Raw genomic sequence first — 12433 nt, 5'->3', positions numbered from 1 at the left:
TTTACAAAAGGAGGAAGTTAATGCTTCAGTTGCACAGAACATTGGTGAGACCACATCTGGAGTACTATTGAAGTATTGATCTCCTTTATTGAAGGAAAGATGTAAAATTATAAGCAGTCAGTACAAATTTACTAGATTAATACAAGGAATAGATAGGTTATCTTATGAGAAAAGGTTAGAGAAGTTAGGTTTGTATCCATTAGAGTTTAGAAGAGTTAGAGAAAATAAATCTTTAAGATCCTGAGGGTTACTGACAGAGTGGATGTGGAAAGTATGCTTCCTCTCACTGGAGAATTTAGAACTAGGGGTCATGGTTTAAAAATGAAGGGGTCTCTCAATGAGAAGATTTTTTTTCTTTCAGAAGATTTTGAGTTTCTTCCTCAAAAGGCAGTGGAAGCAGAATCTTGGAATGTTTTTAAGGCAGAGTTAAATAGATTATTGATCAACATGTAGGTAAAAGGTTATTAGGTAGGCAGAATTTGTGGTTGAAATTACAATCAGATCAGCTTTGATTTTACTGAATGGTGGAGGAGGCTCAAGAGGCTGAGTGGCCTACTCCTTCTCCTAATTCGTAGGTTTGCATGAATTCCTTTAATCTGTTTTGGCACATAAATTTAAGATATCCTAACTTTAATCCATAGTGGCTATACAAATTGAAACATTGATGAATGCAGATAAAATAAGTTCAAACTGGAGATTAGTTTGTTGGTATCCAAGAAGGAATTAGTTCCAATCAATAAATTAATGTTCATGAATATGCTGTTAAAGAAATTAAACTCCTTTGGTAATGAACAAAGTAACCAAAATTGTTTTTATTTGAACTGTTGATTATTTTATCCTGAACAAATTGATACAGGCAAATATAAGAAGCACTGAACAGCAGTATTGGATTTGTGATAGAAAGGGAGTTGATGGTTTACTGCAGTGGTGCTGAAAATACAGTAACTTGTCGTTCTGGCTCTTAAGCCCTGGCAATCCAGCTCCACATGTATCAATATTTTTCTCTCTCACCTGATATTTTGGAGAGGATTGTATACGTATATTAATGAGAATGTTGAATATATTGTGTAATATTCAACATTACACAATATGCACTTGAAGCTCAAAGTCAAATAAATTGCTAATTCCTGATTTGCACTCTCACACGTCAAATACATCAATATAGAATCTCTCCAGTACATGCACACAAAATCAAAAAAGAAAATTTAAGCTGATGAATTTCCCAACATAGTAAATTGGTAGGATTGCACATCACAGCCTCCACTCTTTTAAAAGAAAGCAAAAATGAACTTACCCAAGAACAGTTTCACACTCATCAGATCTGTCTTCTTCTGTACACAAAACCTCTGAGACAGGTTTCCTTATAAGTAAAAATAGGACACTTCCAACTCCACTAATTACAGTTAGTGAAATATAAACAGTCCTCCGGTTATGATCTGAGGAGACCCAAGAAGAAAGTTTAGCATCAAAATTATTAAGCTGTTAAAACACAGAGGAAGAGAGGAAGCATGACGCACTTATGAACTTAGGAGAAAAGAACAAGACAGCAAGATTGTGTTATGAAGCAGGGAGTGGGTGAAGACAGGATATAGTGAAGGCAAAGGGAAATAAAGTACATCCAAGAAAGGAGATGGAGATGAAAGCTAGACTGCTTGAAGGGGAGGACTCAGTATTGATATAGAGGCAAAATTATGGAGACAAAATTAAGATCATAGAATGTTATAATTTTACAAAAGGAAATACATTATTAAAAAGATTGAAAATTACCAGGCAGCGATAATATTGTACTGAAAGCATTGCAAAGGAGGTTAATAGATACCAAGCAAATAGGACTGCAAATTTTAAGATATGTGCTAACCAATAGCCACCAGCTTATTACATAATATATTGAGGTATTAAAGATTATAAATATAGAATCACAGTTAATCTGCACAGACAGCGGCTATTTGGCCATCAAATCCATGCCTTCATTATATTCACAGCACCATATTTCTTAAAACATCACCAGTTACTACACTCTGTTTGTATCCCATGCTCATTGATATGCTCCTGTATGGATGTTCAAGAACTGTGCTTCAATGTAACAATGGAGTTAATCCAAAAGTGTGTCAGAGTCAACATAAGTGAAGCTAATAGTGTCACAGTAAGCTGGCAAAAATGTATTTTACGAAACAGTAAGTATGGCAAGTACTGAAAATTGTGGAGGGTGGACAGTGCTACATAGCAGTGTCAACACAAATTCAGGTTTACATTAATATAACAAATGAATATAATCAATAATGAACCTTTCATTCATTCCTAAGAGCATTCCTTTAATATCTATTGTGAAATGTTACAAGTGATGCATGCAGCAGCATTTTATGCAATAAAGTTTGCCTTTCTTTAGTATTCAAGAAAGACATTTTTAAAATTCATAACCATAAAAATGGCATAAAGTGCCAAAACAAGCAAAACTCTAAATCTGTTGATGATTAAGCACCAATACTCTGCAAATGACACATTTTCTATGGCTTAGTTCCTATTTACATATGCTCAGTGTAGGCTTTGGATGAAACTGACCTGAGATATGCTTTTCTCCCTTCCAGGCAAGATATATATACAGATTTCCAAATAACAGACTGGAGAAGGAAAGAAAGGAATATTACATTTCATACTGAATAAAAACAGGCTACTAACAGTTCTAATGCTATGATTACTGTAATAATAGTTAAAAGAGAAAAATTAATTGAAACGAGATGTGGTTAAAACACAAAATTAACTTCAAGTAACATTCAGGTAATTTTATTGTACCAGAATTTACATTATTTTACCATTGTAACTTACAGGGTCTAGTTTCAAATGGAGCAGCTGCCCTCCAGAACTTCAGGCAAATGACAAAAGTTAGAAACAAAAAATAGAATGAGCTTACCAAACAAGATGCCTGGGGGTCAGAGATTTATTTGTGTTGTGCTGTTATGTTAATTTTCTGACAACAATGCCATGGATTGCTCCCTGCATGGCACAGTTCAATTCTATCAAGGAAGAACATGATGTTGGCTGTGTCACTGCTTGCTGGGGGAAATAAATTCACACAAATTTCTTCCCCCTGGACTTTATAACAGAGGGTTTGGTAACTTGAAAAATTTAAAAACAAGTCAATTTGAATTAAAACACACAGCAACCACTTCTGTCTACCTCGACCCATCTGCAGCTAAAATCCTCAGTTACGCCTTTGTTACCTCAGGCCTGTCAATCACAACGCTCTCTCACCCAGTCTGTCATCCTCACAGCTCCATAAGCATCAGAACTCTGCTCCTGTAGCCTGCAACAAATTCCACTCCTATCCCTTGCTGAGCTATGAGTGTCACAATGCCACAAGTTTAAAATTCTCATCCTTTTATTTAAATCTTCTGTTGACTCGTTCTTTCTATCTTTCTATCTTTCTAACCTTCTCCAATCTTCACATTCCCCTGAGCACACTTTTTTTGATTCTGGCAAACCCCCACATTTCCACTTTTAGAATCATTGAATTTATCCCTGCTAACACCCCTAACCTACATTTAATATGATCAATCAACCTGCATTTTTTTGATTGTGGAGGAAACCGGAATGCCTGGAGGAAACCCACGCAGACATAGGGAGAATGTGCAAACTCAATACAAACAGACACCCAAGGCTGGAATTGAACCCAAGTCCCTGGCGCTGTGAGGCAATAGTGCTAACCGGGGTGCTGCCAACAGTTGGTGGTCATGTCTTCAACTACCTAGTCTGCACACTTTGGAATTCCCTCTAACTCCCTCTCTCTCACCATCATCACATCCACTTTTAAAACCACCTCTGACTAAGCTTTTGGTCACCCCTCCCAATGTCTCTTGCTTGTCTGCAACTTTCACCTGATTCCACCTTTAAAGTATTTTAGGATATTTTTCCATGTTAAATGCATTAAATTAATTCTTCCTTGAATTGCGTTACAGCATAGAAAGTAATGCTCACCAACTCAAACATTTTAAACCATGTATTAGTGTGGCCTTTCATACTGAAACATCAAGAAGGGAAACAGAATAGATTTAGAAATATATCGTAAACTATACAAGAATGCATTTTCCAGTGTTTGATCAGATTACAATATGGATGTTGGAAATGTTCAAAATGGATGCCATCAGGCCTAGTCCAACTTCATATTTTTGTACAAGTAATCTGCAAAATAGTTCACCATTTGAACAGTTTAAGGCAATTCAGTTTTATGAAATACACCAAGATACCAAAAGGCATCATAGCTGAGCAGAACCATCAAGTATATGTCATAAGAACCTGAATTTAGAAGGATAGCAAATCACAAATATTCTAAGATTAAGAAATTATCTTACAAAAATTCTTGTAGGATTTGCTGCCTCAGCTTTAGCAAAGATACATAGAAATTACAGTACGAATTTGAATTCTATAGATTATATAATAATCGTCTTTGCCCATACCATCAACTTAATGAACACAGAATCCCTGCAGTGCAGGAGGAGGCCAATTGGCCCATCGAGTCTGCACCAACTCTCTGACAGAATATCTTACGCAGGCCCCATCCCCGTAACTCCACGTATTTACCCCACTAATCCCACTACCTATACTGCTTGGGGCACTAATGGGCAATTTAGCATAGATAATCCACCTAACCTGCACATCTTTGGACTACTGGAGGAAACCAGAGCACCCAGAGGGAAACCATGCAGACACAGGGAGAACATGTAAATTCCACACAGTCACCCAAAGCTGGAATTGAACCTGAGTGTCTAGCACTGTGAGGCAGCAGGGCTAACCACTGTGCTGTCATGCCGCCTACTACCCCCAAAAAAAAACTCCTTTTACAAAACTACTTGAGGAGCATTTTTAAATGCTTCAGTTTCTATAACTTTTATGAGCTTTTTGAACTTAAACATTCAATTTTCAGTGTGAAAATGTCATTGTTATCAGTGTTTGTGAGAAATTTTCCCAGCTCTGTACTGCCCATTAGGAACATTACCAATCAGCAAAGATCAGTCAGAAAGCAAATTGGAATGCTAACTACATCAGGCTATTGCTTTACTAGTCTATGAGATAGCTCTCCTAGTTCTCGCACAAGCCAAATTACACAATATAAATGTTCTATTACATACAACATTTTAAAACTTAAGAATGGTAGAACCAGGGAAGGTAGGCTGCAGAAAATATGTTAAAAAATGAGCAGCTAATAGATAAGTATTAGTAAATTCACAGATGTATATGTATTACAACAACAAGCATACATTAAAAGTTCCACCTCCACGAGTGGCACTTGCATGCATAACATAGAAAAGGTGAAAAATTTCAACCTTTAAGTATCTCTACAACACACTTATTCATCTAAGTTGATTTCAGTAATGTTATGTAGTTTGTAAACTTAATTTTTAGTAAATACCTAAATTGTAACAGAGCCCAAAATATACCACTGTTTCTTCCAATAGTGCTTTCATCTGAATTTGTTGTCAAACAGTTGCCTTGTGCAGTCCATATCACTGAAAAGAAATAAGGATCAGAAATTTTCAGTCATTCTACCAATCAACTCTTTTCAGCCAATAACCCTTTCCCCTTCTTGAGGAAGCATGGGAGATACTCTTTCCTTTGCACTTCTGTCTCCTTCCTTCTCACTAACTTAGGCCCGAATCGCTCCAACCAAAACAGCAATCTTTTCAATTCAATGTACTGTATTCTGTACTCATAGTGTGGTGGGCCCTACATCATAGAGACTACAACAGACTGGGTGACTGCTTTGCAAAGCATACTGACTTAGTTTGCAGACATGGCCCTGAGCTTCCAGTAACCTGTCGTTCTGCATCTTTGCTCCACTCCCACTTTGACTTTGCTGTCCTTGGCCCTGGCCTCCTAGAGTCTAGACTGTTCTAAACTCAATGTATCAGTCAGGAACAATGTTTCAGTTGGGCACTTTGGAGGCTTCCAGACTTAACACCAGGTTGAACAAGTTCAAATCATAACTTCTGCATCCTTTTTTTGCATTTTTCTTGTCCACTGCAGTTCTCAACATGGATCTCTGCATGTGCATGGTTTACATGGCAGTGGTGACCCCCATGCTCCTATATGCTTTGGAGACTTGGATAAGCTATTGAAGGTACCTCAAAGCATGAGACAATAACCATCAGTGGTGCCTTTGAAGATTCTTAAAATCCAGAGGCAAGAAGGACAATCTAATAACAGCGTCCTCTCACAAGCCAACTTGTCCAGCATCGAGGTGCTAGCCGCTCCCACTGGATTTTTAAGTCATACGCCTGACACCGAAACTGCTCTGTTCGGAACTTGGTCACAACAGAAGACTTCTAGTAAAACGGTGAAAATGCTTTAGAAGTATCCTTAAGGCATCCCGGAAGAGGTCAAACATACTTGTCAACTCATGAGAGACCTAGCTTGTGATTGACCAAAATCCAGCATAATTTAGGAAGGCACCAAACACAGATATACTTTGTTGGGAACTTACAGAGGTGAAGTTGAGGTATCAGCAAGGGTACACAAATCACCAAAACAATTATCTATCCAACCCTTCAAAAATCACCTGTCTTACATGTGGCATAATCGGCACACGGCACATTGGACTGATCATCCATTTCAGAGCCCATCAAACCAGAGTGGAAACAAGTCATCCCTGATCCTGCAAGACTGCCTAAGAAGGATAGTGCTGGGGAAAGCTTTAACAGTATCAAAACAACAATTACACACAATGCCACTGAAGACAGTAGTCACTGGTTTTCATATCACAGACATTGTAATTGTCCATAAGTGAGAAGTTCATGCCCAGCAGTTGCAGCATCAACAAGTGCAGCATGTTTCTTTTGTAACATCAGCTGTCAGTAATGATCCTGCATTTCACCATGGACAACTCTTGCAGGCACATCTTTTGCTTCTGTAATTGTCCTGTTACTTTCCCATTTCTCTCACGTATGCCTTTCTTGTCAATTAGAACATAGAACATTACAGCGCAGAACAGGCCCTTCGGCCCACGATGTTGCGCCGACCAGTAAAAAAAACAATGACCCTCTAACCTAAACCAATCCCTTTCCATCCATAAAGCTATCCACGGATCTCTTAAATGCCCCCAAACTAGGTGCATTTACAACTGCAGCAGGCAGGGCATTCCAATCCCTCACCACCCTCTGGGTAAAGAACCTACCCCTGACATCCGTCCTATAACTACCCCCCTTAATTTAAAGCCATGCCCCCTCGTGCTAGCTTCCTCCATCCGAGGAAAAATGCTATCACTGTCCACCCTATCTAAACCTCTAATCATCTTATATGTTTCAATAAGATCCCCTCTTAGCCACCTTCTTTCTAACGAAAACAACCCCAAATCCCTCAGTCTCTCCTCATAGGACCTCCCCTCCATACCAGGCAACATCCTGGTAAACCTCCTCTGCACCCTCTCCAAAGCCTCCACATCCTTCCTATAATGTGGGGACCAGAACTGCACACAATACTCCAAGTGCGACCGCACCCGAGTTGTGTACAGTTGCAACATGACGCTGCGACTCCTAAATTCAATCCCCCTACCAATAAACGCCAAGACACCGTATGCCTTCTTAACAATCTTATCTACTTGATTCCCAACTTTTAGGGATCTATGTACACATACACCTAGATCCCTCTGTTCATCCACACTATTCAGAGTCCTCCCATTAGCCCTATACTCGACACATCCGTTATTCCTGCTTGGTCCTCCAATCAACTGCATACCCTTCCTTTTGTTCTTTGTCTCCCCTCCTCTCAACCTTACCCTGCCACTGCACTTGCTTAATAAAGAAACAAAACATCAGGCAGCATTTGTGAGCACAGAAAAAAAAGTTAACATTTCGGATAAATGATCTTTGATTGGGAAAAATTAGAAATATAAACAGATCTTAAGCAGATAAAATGGGAGAATAGAGGAAAGGAAAGATTAAATGATAAAAGAGTTGATGGATCAGGGCCAAAGGAAGTGATAAGATTAAGTGTAGTATCGACATGCTGTGCTTGGTTGAAGTCATTAGGTTACATTTTAGCTTTACTTGAAGCAATTTTTAAAAGCGGCATTTCGGCCTTTTGGCTAAGATGCAAATTAGATCAAGCCTCGGAGGAGGTGCTATGCCTACTCCAATCAGCTTGGATCATGTAGATCAAGCCCCAGACAGGAGTTGAGAGCCCTGTCTTGTCAGCTTGGATCTCAACTTGTTGAGACTCTGAATTGGACTTGATTTGATTGAATTGGAATAAAAACAAAAAAAAATACAGAATGATGATCAGCTGCCGTTTGAAAGCAAAAATCAAGTGCAACACAAGAGAAAACAAAATGGAGGCCCAAGGTTATGGTCTGAAATTGCTGAACTTAATTTTTTTTAAATTGATTCATGAGACATGGATATTGTTGGCTGGCCAACATTTATTGCCCATCCCTAGTCACCCTTGAACTGAGTGGCTTGCTGGGCCATTTCAGAAGGCAGCTGACAGTCAACCACATTGCTGTGGATACGGAGTCACATGTAGGTCAGACTAGTTAAAGACGACAGGAAGGCTGTAACGTGCCTAATCGAAAAATGAGGTTCTGTTCCTCAAATGTTCATTGAGCTTTATTTGAAATTGGCCAAGGACAAAGAGATCAGATTGAGAGCCAGGTAAGGACTTGGCAATCTAAAACTCACAATTACACTTGCAGATTGATAAATGATGCTCCACAAAAAGTGATCAATCTGTGTTTGGTCATCATTTTGCCTTTTATAACTCCTCTAGTCATAGAGTTTGTTTTGTTGTTTATCCCATTATCATTTCCTTTAGTCCTGACCCATCAATTAAACGGAAACCAGTAGGCAGTAATACATATTGCTGACTCCAAAGTACACTTTTCTTTGCATGTTTTGGTCCTGCTCCTGTTTTTTTTCTGCTGTTCCTCATTTTACCATCTGCATCTCCTCTAGACATATCTTTTGTTTCTTTACTTCACTAATTAGCATTCCCTTTGGACATGTATCACCAACTCTTTTTGACATTTAATCTTTTTTGTTGCCCAGATCTTCCTGGTTGTTCATAGAAACCCTCCCCCCTTTCACCTGCTCAAAAACCTAGTACATTTCAAACTATTTCCAGTTCTGGTAATCAACTGAAACATCAATTCTGTTTCTCTCTACACAAATGCTGCCACTCTTGCTATGTATGTTCAGGATATTCCCTTTTTATTATTGTATATTCTCTTTTATTATTCTAACAGAGATCTTAGGTTTAAGTTTATTTATTAGCATCATAAGTAGTCATACATTAACACTGCAACGAAGTTACTGTGAAAATCCCTCAGTCGCCACAATCAGGTGCCTGTTCGGGTACAATAAGAGAGAATTTAGCATGGCCAATACACCTAACCGGTATGTCTTTTGGACTGTGGGGGAAACCGGAGCACCTAGAGAAAGCCCAGGCAGACATGGGGAGGATGGGCAAACTGCACACAGACAGTGATACAAGCCAGGAATCAAATAGCTTGTGAGGCAACAGTGCTAACCACTGTGCCACCATGCCACATATTTTTTGTAAAATATTCCAGTGATCATAGTTTATGAATTACTGAAATATATGTAACTTGTTGAAGATTTTACAAAATGTTGTCCCAGTACTTTTGCAAGTTAACATGGAGCACTTTCAGACTGATGTGCATGTGGAATACTCATGAGTTAGGAGGTCAAGGTACAACAGTTCTGCATAATTAGCTTTATATTGCAACAATTGACATTTGTTAATCAGGACAGAGTGTCATGTGTTCTGAAAAATTAAGGGAGTTGGGTGGTAGTGGGAACTGCAGGAGGGTGGGAGTGCAGTAGAGGGGTACATGCCAATGCACTAAGAGTAATCTGGGAGTACATATACTTTTAATTAATTCCAGGTCCGATTGACAATAATTGTTCAGACAAACTTCAGAGCAGCAGCTGGTACCATACAATTAATAAATCTGGCATTGAAAGCTAGTATTGTAATGGTGATCATCACAACTGTTATAGAATCAGGATGGCTAAGTGTTCTAAGGCAACGCCTCAGGAGGCATGAGTGTAAATCACTCTCCGGGCATTAATATTCGAAGAGAAATCATGTGCAGGGGTATGGGGAAAAGGAGGAGAACAGCACCAAGTCATAATACTGGTGCAAACATAATGGGTAGAATGGCCTCCTTCTTCAGTGATGTAACATTTCCATGATTCAGATTAATACTGTTGTGATGGAGGGGAAGATATTCAGTGTTCAGCAGAGCAAGCTCTAAAACCTAGTAATGAAGAGCTGGTTTACAATTACTCCATTGGTCCAGGGGGGAAATCTTTTGTATTTAATTTTCTTTTATCAAAGAAAAACATTAGCTAGATTATTCTGTTTTTTAGGCCACATGGGCCTAAAATCAAAGGCCCAAATCAAGGCCCACTGCTTCAAGGCTGTCACCTACATAGCTAAGATCAACTGCTGAAAGCTGAGAGAGCAATTCAGTGCCAACACCTGCACTCTTTCCTTCTCTTTAAAAAAAAACTGTTCAAACTTTGTTGGGAAATTAAACCAGTACCCAAACAAGTCATTTAGACTAAAAACAGACTCCTTATTGCTCCACTGATATGGTTTGAAATATTTATGCTAGGTTTCATTTTCACCCACTTTGTTATGATTATAAATTTCTCAGTTGGAAAGTCAATGCACGTGACAACATCATGCTTGGCAGATTAAGTTTTTCACAGTGACTTGAATAATCCATTTTGTCTTCCCCCAAAAGTAGGGCTGTATTAGGAACCTTGATACTGGGGAAATCAGCAATTCAGCAGAAACTGCATAGTTGCATGCACTTAAGCTCCCAGATATCCACAAAATAAATTAAGGGAAGAATAAGAAAACTCGCCTAATAGGAAAACTGGGTGGCATGTTTGCACATGGTTAGTATGGCTGCCTCACAGCACCAGGAACCAGGGTTCGATTCCAGCCTTGGGCAACTGTGTGGAAATTGCATGTTCTTCCCCATGTCCATGTGAGTTTCCTCCAGATGCTTTCGTTTCCTCCCACAGTCCAAAAATGTGCAAATTAGGTGGACTGGCTGTGGTAAATGCACAGGGTTAGGGGATAAGGTGGAGGAGAGAGCCTGGATGGGATGCTCGATCAGAGTTGGTGCAGAGTCGTGGGACCGAATGGCCTCCTTCTGCACCGCAGAGATTCTATATATTTGGAAAACAAAAATGACAAAAAGTGAGGGTTCTAACTAAGGTTAAGATTAAAAATGGAATTCATCAAGGAAATTGTTCTTTTATGGTGAAGACTTCAAACACCAGGGGCCACACATAAAAATTTGGAAGTTACAGACCTCAAAAAGGAAATAGATGAAACATTTCAACCAACATATCTAACTTGACGATGTTGCCAAAAGTATGAAAGTTGTAGTTACCAGCAAAATAAACAAAAATTTACAGAAATACAGTTGTCAATGACGATACTGCAGTTTTATCTGTAGCTGTAAACCTGTAGTTTACCGTTGGCATGTGGGAACTGAGAGCATATGGCTCTAATGAGGATACTTGGAACAACGCATTTAAAACAAAAATAAAAATTGTTTTACACATTTGAAAACGACCTTGTCTAAAGCACATTCACAAATGAGGGAAAATTGAGGGGTTTTTTTCACATCCGTATACCTCAACAAATTAGCTCATGCAAGGGATAGTTTGACCTAACCAACACTTTCAAAACCTAAACCTAAAAATTGACTAAATGAAATAACAGCAAAATGAATTTAAATATTTTTAAAAGTATGTGATCTAAATCTAATCCCACAGGAGGCAATTAGAAAATCCTTGGCATGGAGAATACCAATAGTAATTTGGACTTAACCAAATTTATATTTTGGAAGAACAATGTAAAATCAACACCAATTTATTGTCTAGTATTCATGAGTTACAGAATGTCAGGCGAGGAGACGAGGCTTTAAAAGAGGCCTGTAAATTATGGGATTGGAGATCCAACCAATTCTTGCCTTACTAAGGAGCTCATGGTAAACAAAACAGGGAGGAATAGATCCAGGCAGACATATTAAAATAATAGAAGTAAAAGGCACCTTGCAGAACCTGCCAGCTATGAAAGCCAAAACGAAGCACTCCCTGAGAATACATAATCAAGTACATACCCAAAAGGAGAGACACAAATAATTCAGAATGGGACTGCCCTGCCAAAACAGACATCTCAAAAAACAAAACAAAACCTATTATTTTCTGTAAATTTATTAAAGCTATCCTGAGTTGTTTCTGTTCATTGAAGGCACATTTGTGTCCAATTGGTTACCAGGACATGACTCCTGATATCAGTCAGCTTGGTGAACTGGCGTTCATTAACAGTGGTGGAAAGGAATGGTTTTGGATGCAACTACCATCCAAATATGTCCAACCATCAGTGGATGTTATCAACA

The 12433-nt window shown here is 38.8% G+C and overlaps 1 protein-coding gene across 1 annotated transcript in view; it reads right to left on the bottom strand.

Moving 5' to 3' along the window:
* Positions 1–12433, bottom strand: part of mfsd11 (major facilitator superfamily domain containing 11) — a 31502-nt gene that overhangs the window by 9923 nt on the left and 9146 nt on the right. The window contains exons 5-7 of the mRNA XM_080208881.1: positions 5405–5501; positions 2560–2618; positions 1295–1436 (exon numbers count right to left, since the gene is read on the bottom strand). Coding sequence (XP_080065007.1) covers positions 1295–1436; positions 2560–2618; positions 5405–5501 — 298 coding nt within the window. The remainder of the gene's footprint in view (positions 1–1294; positions 1437–2559; positions 2619–5404; positions 5502–12433) is intronic.

The sequence above is a fragment of the Carcharhinus amblyrhynchos genome, chromosome 21 (genome assembly GCF_965287045.1).
Source record: "Carcharhinus amblyrhynchos chromosome 21, sCarAmb.v2.hapA, whole genome shotgun sequence".
NCBI classification, from domain to species: domain Eukaryota; kingdom Metazoa; phylum Chordata; class Chondrichthyes; order Carcharhiniformes; family Carcharhinidae; genus Carcharhinus; species Carcharhinus amblyrhynchos.
Note: the sequence above shows the minus strand (reverse complement) of the source record. Positions and strands in the feature narration are given on the sequence as shown.